The sequence below is a fragment of the Triticum urartu genome, chromosome 7A, assembly GCF_056163025.1.
Source record: "Triticum urartu cultivar PI428250 chromosome 7A, HENAU_Tu73, whole genome shotgun sequence".
NCBI lineage: Eukaryota > Viridiplantae > Streptophyta > Magnoliopsida > Poales > Poaceae > Triticum > Triticum urartu.
Genome location: NC_141879.1, coordinates 72,246,328 through 72,253,457, shown reverse-complemented (window position 1 = coordinate 72,253,457; position 7,130 = coordinate 72,246,328). Strand labels below are relative to the sequence as shown.

General features: G+C 49.6%; 1 protein-coding gene across 1 annotated transcript; it reads left to right on the top strand.

Annotated features, from left to right (window-relative positions):
* Positions 1–700: 700 nt before the first annotated feature.
* LOC147957903 (phosphomannomutase-like) lies at positions 701–6,651 on the top strand. The gene is made up of 10 exons (XM_087534832.1): positions 701–961; positions 1,112–1,178; positions 1,313–1,389; positions 1,499–1,534; positions 1,629–1,684; positions 1,752–1,851; positions 1,926–2,021; positions 2,099–2,188; positions 5,683–5,734; positions 6,427–6,651. Exons 1-10 carry the CDS (start codon positions 842–844, stop codon positions 6,480–6,482), a joined length of 750 nt encoding a protein of 249 aa, XP_087390958.1. The 5' UTR covers positions 701–841; the 3' UTR covers positions 6,483–6,651.
* Positions 6,652–7,130: the final 479 nt, after the last annotated feature.

The following is a 7,130-nucleotide window of genomic DNA, read 5'->3' as shown; positions in this document are numbered from 1 at the left end:
TCAAAGTTGTTGTTTTTTTCACCCAAGCACACACTTTACGGGATTAAGTATTGAAATTCTCGTCATGATAACATCAACCATGACAGCCACATGGTATAACTGGATACACACTTTGAAAGTTAATTAACAAAAATTCAAAAATAACCACATGACACATGTAGTAAGCAATTCAAACTAGTGAACCAACATTTGTTTGCCTGATTAGAAGGATAATTTTATTTCCTGCCCACCTTGAGGTGCATGCATCACTCTGATACAGAGACCGGTGGTAATCCTCTTTTTGTAAAAAAGAAAATTTTTCTGCTCATCAGAACTCAAGTCCAGACCTGACATTAGTGCTCGTGGACTCTAATTTTCAATTATGAAAGTGAGGACTCTTTTTCTCTATCCCCATTAACGAAAAACTATCTTAAGATCATCTCCGTCTTCAGCAAGCCTTCTGGCCATATGCATTCAGTGGAAGCAACAATCCCGTCGACTACGAAGACGTATATAACGACTTTGTTAATTTCAAGATGATTTGGCGGTTCAATCTCTCGGGAGTGCTCATAGGGTAGGATGTACGTGTGTGCATTCACATGAATGAGTGTATGTGTATATGTATGAGCGTTTGTACTGTGTAAAAAAAACAATCCAAACTATAAAAAAATATAAAAAAATGAAATGTCATCCAAAAAGTCCTCCTCTTTGGCACGTTCGCGCGTTATTGACTTTCTCCGCCCCACGCATCCCCTCTCCACCTCCTCCCCCGGCGGCGCCATATCACGCGACCGCTGCGACGAGGCGCGCCCCGTCCCTTCTTACTCGTAGCAGCTGCAGCGGCGGCGGGAGGACGAGCAGGATGGCGGCGGCGAGGAAGAACACCGCGGTGCTCGCGCTCTTCGACGTCGACGACACCATCACCGCGCCGCGCAAAGAGGTGACGCCGGAGATGCGCGAGTTCATGAAGCGGCTGCGCGAGGTGAGCCCTCCCGCCCTCGTTCCAGTTTCTCTTTCCGTGGGATTCTCCGGCGGGCAGATTATCAAATGGGGAATTAAGTGTGGGTTAAGATCTAATTTCCCACTCACTGTATGTCTGGTTGTGGCACTCTGGTTTTCTTCCCGGGAGCAGGTTGTGAGCGTGGGCCTGGTCGGGGGATCCGATCTGGCCAAGATCTCCGGGCAGCTCGGTAAATCAGGTACCCAGCCTGCTTGGATTCAGCAGGACGGTCTGCTAGGATTCAGAGTTCTTCGCGAGGCACTGTCTGCTCAACTTGTCTGAAACCGTAATCAGTTGGGTCTGAAACTCTGATGTTCGTTCTCTCCTCTGCAGTCATCACCGATTACGACTACGTCTTCTCCGAGAACGGACTAGTTGCGCACAGGAACGGCGAGCTTATCGGGACGCAAGTAAGTCTCCAGCACATTGTATATGTACACTGTTTTAGCACGAACGTACTGAGTTTACTACTGGAGGTGTTGCGTAAGATCCACATCTGTATTTTGCCTGGTGTCGCAGAGTTTGAAAACGTATCTCGGAGATGACCAGCTTAAGGTGAGCCAACGTGGTGTGGTGTTCTTATCTTGTACTGTTGTCGCAGATGAGTTTCCAGGCCTTGATGGTGATATTACGTGTTCCTTCCTCGCAGGAATTCATTAACTTCACTCTTCATTACATCGCGGACTTGGATATCCCAATTAAAAGGTCAGCGCTGAACCTGAGAATTCCCTCTGCTGCTACCTCTTTACTCACCGAGTTAACGTTTCCCCAGGGGTACATTCATAGAATTCAGGAATGGAATGATCAATGTGTCGCCAATAGGGAGGAACTGTAGTCAAGAAGAGCGTGATGATTTTGAGAAGTATGATAAGGTACTTTAGTTCGAATTGGAAAGGGGAAATATGTCATTAGAGGAACATGGAACTGAACCAATTCAATTCTTTAGGTACATAACATTCGGCCTAAAATGGTCTCAGTGCTTCGTGAAAAGTTTGGCCACTTGAATCTCACATTTTCCATTGGAGGGCAGATTAGTTTTGATGTAAGTATTGTAACTAACTAATACATATCTGCTAGAAATATCCATTTTGGGCTTTACTACTGCACCACTGAATTCAGGTATTCCCAAAAGGCTGGGACAAAACCTACTGCTTGAGATATCTTGAAGAATTCAAAGAAATTCATTTCTTTGGGGACAAAACTTACAAGGTGAGAGATGTATACTTTAGTTGTGCAGTGCTTCCAAGGTCAGAAATCTCGTTGTCTTTTGTGAAGTGAAGTACCTTTGTACACACAAGGTGTTCAGCAAACTTTTAACCGAAAAAGGCTTTCGCCCCGCTTTATAAATAAAGCAAACCGCCACAGAGCACACATACAAGGACAAGTTCACACGCACCCAAGTCTCACAAACAAGAGGAAGGTTCTGCTGAGGGCATAGCTCAACAAGCCCCAAAAAGAAAGAGACAAAAACAAAAAGAAAAGGACGGGGGGGGGGGGGGGGGGGGGCTAGGGGCCCAGGGGCCCAACAACCGACTAGTCGGGATTCGGCGGTGGCGGTGGGGGCGGCGGCGACAGGCGGACAGCCATCGAGCGAAGGTCGGCGATGAAGGCTGAGATGGCGTCGCGGTCCTGGGGGCGGCTAAGCGGCCGCCAAAGCTGCAAGAAACCAGACAGTTTGAAGATAGCGTCAGTAGCTCGTCGAAGAGGAACGCGCTGGATCACAAGCTTATTGCGGATCGTCCATAGGGTCCAAGCGAGGACACCGATCTCAAGCCACCTAATGTGGCGAGAAGACAAGGGGGAGGACTGGAGCTCGTCAAATAAGTCGGGGAAGTTGGTGTGACACCAATTTCCGCCCACCACATCAGGGAAACAACTCCAAACGAATCGCGCGGAGACGCAGGAGAAGAAGATGTGATTCGAGTCCTCGGGAACGCCGCAAAGAGGGCAGAGGCCGGATCCCGGGCCATTGCGCTTGCGGACCTCAACGCCAGACGGGAGTGGACTGCGAATCCACTGCCACATGAAGATCCGGATTTTCAGGGGCAGGCGGATGGACCACACCGTCACAAGGGGGGGAGGGGCGGAGGAGGGAGCGATGGCCTGGTATAGAGACCTGGTGGAGAATTGCCCCGAAGGTTCGAGGCGCCATCTCACCCGGTCAAGGTCACTATCAACCACCGGTTCGTGAAGAGCAACGCAGTCCAGCAACGCAAGCCAGGCGGCGGATTCCAAAGGGCCAAAGGGCCTCCGAAAAGCAAGGCGCCCTAGGTCAATAAGGGCCCTCTCAACCGAGATCAGGGGTTCTACCGCAATGGAGAAGAGGTCGGGGAAGCGCGCAGCGAAGGGGGAATCTCTAGCCCATCTGTCAAACCAGAACAGAGTCGCCGATCCGGAGCCCACCGAGATGGATGTCCCGATGCGAAGGACCGAGAGCAGCTGGATGACCGACTGCCAGAACTGAGAGCCACCAGATCTCTGACAAAACGCGAGGGGTTGGCCTTGCAAATATTTGTTCCGAATGATGTCAAGCCAGAGACCCCCCTGGCCCTGCGAAATCCACCAAAGCCAACGGGAAAGGAGGGCGATATTCATGCGTTTGGAGCACATGATCCCGAGGCCTCCTTGATCCCTAGGCTTGCAGATGTCAGGCCAACTCATCATGTGGTATTTCTGTTTATTATGATCGCCGGCCCAGTAGAAGCGGGACTGAATTTTTGTAATCTCATGGTGCAGGGTCTCGTGGAGGCTGTAGAAGCTCATGAGGAACAGGAGGAGGCTGGAGAGGGATGAGTTAATGAGAATGGTCCGAGCCACCTTTGACAGCCATCTACCCTGCCAGGGTTCGATGCGCGTTTGGAGTTTGGTTACGGTCGGGCGCAGGTCCGCGACGGTAAGCCGAGAGTCGCTAATGGGCGTTCCTAGGTATGTTGTGGGAAAGGCGCCGAGGCAGCAGTTGAGCCGGTTGGCAATGGCAAGCGACTCGGCCGGAGAGTAGCCCATCACCATCACATCACTCTTGTCGAAGTTTATCTTAAGGCCAAACATTTGTTGGAAGCAGAGGAGGAGGAACTTAAGGTTGGCGACATCCGACTCCGAGCCTTTGACCATGATAATGGTGTCGTCGACATACTGGAGGAGGGAGATCCCGGAGCCGCCAGCCAGGTGGGGAGTGATTCCCTGAATGTGGCCAGCAGCCTTAGCCTTATCTAGAATGGCGGCAAGCGCGTCCACCACCATATTGAACAAGAAGGGGGAGAAGGGATCACCTTGCCTTACCCCATAGGAGGTGGGGAAGTAGGGCCCGATCTCCCCATTGATGTTCACGGCAGTACGACCGCAAGAGACCATCTGCATTACCCTGGAAATCCACCGGTCGTCGAAGCCCTTACGGAGCAAGACTTCCCGAAGGAAGGGCCAACAGACCGTGTCGTAGGCCTTATGGAAATCAATCTTCAAGAAGACCGCCTTAAGGTGTTTAGCGCGCACCTCATGGAGGACTTCGTGAAGGACTAGCACCCCATCCAGAATGTATCGCCCTTGAATGAAGGCGGACTGGTTGGGGTGGGTAATCTGGTCAGCGAGGAGGGTCACCCTATTGGCGTACCCTTTAGCCAGAATCCGAAAAATCACGTTGATGACCGTGATTGGACGAAACTGACGAATGTCCGAGGCTCCCGGGACCTTTGGGATGAGCGAGATGATCCCATAGTTGAGGCGCCCGAGGTCGATAGACCCAACATAGAACTCTTCAAAGATGGCCATGATCTCCGGTTTGATCACATTCTAGAAAGACTGGAAGAATTTCATCGGTAGGCCGTCTGGACCCGGGGCCGAGGTAGGGTTCATGTCGCGGATGGCATCCCAAACCTCGTCCTCGGAGAAGGGGGCCGTAAGGACCGCGTTCTCCTCAGCGGAAACAAGCTGGCGGCCGGACCAGCAGTCGAGGGCCAAAGATAAGCCTCCCCGAGGGGAGGCAGAGAAAAGGGTCCTATAGAATCCATCGACGTGAGCCCTGATGTCACGGGGGGACTGAAGCAGAGACTCCCCGTCCCAAAGAAGGGGAATGGTATTGCGTCTACGCCGACCATTCGCAATGGCCTGGAAGTAGGCCGTGTTCGCATCACCTTTCAGGACCCATTTCTGGGATCCGCGAAGGCGCCAGTAGGCCTCCTCGTCGGTGTAAATGACCGCGAGCTGGTCCTCCAAGTCGTACCTAGAAAGCCAATCCTCAGGCGAGAGACCAACCACATCAGCGCGCAGGTCGAGGGCCTGGATGGCGGACAGCAAGGTCTTCTTGCGCTCGCGCAGGTCACGTCCCAGGTTGGCACCCCAACCCTTCATAAATTCTTGGCCCCGCTTGGCACAGAACTGCCAGGCATCAATGGCCGAGGGGGGACGAGGGTGAGGGTGCTCGCGGGCCTCAACCCACCGAGCACGGACCGCCTCCACGAAGCCGATCTGGGACAGCCAGAAAGTCTCAAACCGGAATCATGGGGGTATCGGGGGGCGCTCGTCGGCAGAGGAAAGGAGAAGGGGGACGTCCCATTTAATTACTGTATCGGGGGGCGCTCGTCAGCAAACTTTTCAAGCCACTGTTAACGACATCCCATTTAATTACTACAAACTTAACTGTACCGTATCTGTCTCTGTACCATTTTGTCTGACTAGTGCTTCCTTTTTCATTCCATTCTCTTTAATAGGGTGGCAATGATCATGAGATATTTGAATCTGACAGAACAGTTGGTCATACAGGTATGCTGGTTGTATGTTAAAAGTTGTTCTATGCTTGTGAAATCAAGGAGTTTTTTATATATATTTAAGTTGAGGACATCCCTGGATGAGTAATTTTGCAGGACAAGAAAGGCCATGGATTAACATGAGATTTCTCGAATGGCTCGTTAATGAACAGGAGAAACATAGAGAGCATCTTTGTACATCTGTAAATGCCAAATATGAATTAAATGAGCTGCGCTGCAGAGCATGCAAATAGCAAAACGAAATTATTACTAGTTGCTAACTGATTTCATATTTGGAATTGTGCTCAAGCATGAGGGCTGTATCATTAACATCCAACTTCTCTGTATTGTTGGTGATCCAGCTGTAGTGACTGCCAGAAACTACCTTTTCACCATCATAGCTAATCCTCGGAGCAGCACCTTTTCTAAGTCATCTTAAAAACTGCGAGAAACTACCTTTTCGCCATCATAGCTGTAGTCCCTGAAGAGTGCACCTCAGGCTAATGGGGTACTGAACTGAGTAACCATAAGGCAATCAATACTCCTCCAGAAACATTGCACAACTCCCATTGTGACTTAGTTGCGAAACAATTATGTGGATACTCCACTTGCTAGCAATTTTAAATCTGTTGCCTGGTTCAGTTTATTCGCTGAGTTCAACCCATGGTTTATCTGGCTTTGATGCTGACAAATCATTTACATGTGCAGTTACCAACCCCAACGACACGATGCAGCAGTGCAGATCTATCTTCCTGTCGAAGTGATTGCCAGACTATCGTCCCATATACACTCATCTGTTTACATTCAGAGAAACATATGTACTATAGTGTGCTAGGTTCAGATTCAGGTAGAGGAACTAGAAATCAGGAAAAAAAACTTGTTGCCGTTCCTTGAGATTGTGTCTTTCATCCAAGATTTACTGTTCTTGATACACATGGTCATTTCATTCTGGGACAATACATTTGAGGTAGAGCTTTCCAAGAAGTGAAGAGAGCAAACGCCAACCAATACTTCTATGCATGTAAGCCTTCTCCACTTCCTATTTTCACTTCTCAATCCGAATCCCAATGATCAATTTGTAGCTCCAATTCCAATCAATTGTCCACAACACATGCATGAGATGATCGGCTAATTACATGGATTTGTCTAAGAAGTATAATGTGGATAATTGCAAGGATTAATTATGATGTCATAGACATGTATGCCATAACTTTGTGAGGTGGGAGGCTGCATGTCAAGTGAATTAGATGTAGTGGAGATCAAACTATTTTGGTATATAGGATAATAGTTACTATACTCCTGCAAGCAAGCAGATATTCATGTTCCAGCAAAAAGGAGCTAGGTTCCAGGAAATCATCAAGCTAGGCTGGTGCCGAAATTGACCATTTCACCCTTGTTTTAGTTTGCCAGTT

Bases quoted from the DNA above. Each gene is read 5' to 3' on its own strand.
- LOC147957903 (XM_087534832.1), top strand. From the start codon at position 842: ATGGCGGCGGCGAGGAAGAACACCGCGGTGCTCGCGCTCTTCGACGTC. The intron at 1,535-1,628 runs GTGAGCCAACGT...CCTTCCTCGCAG, and splicing joins TCGGAGATGACCAGCTTAAG to GAATTCATTAACTTCACTCT. The intron at 5,735-6,426 runs GTATGCTGGTTG...TTACATGTGCAG, and splicing joins CAGAACAGTTGGTCATACAG to TTACCAACCCCAACGACACG.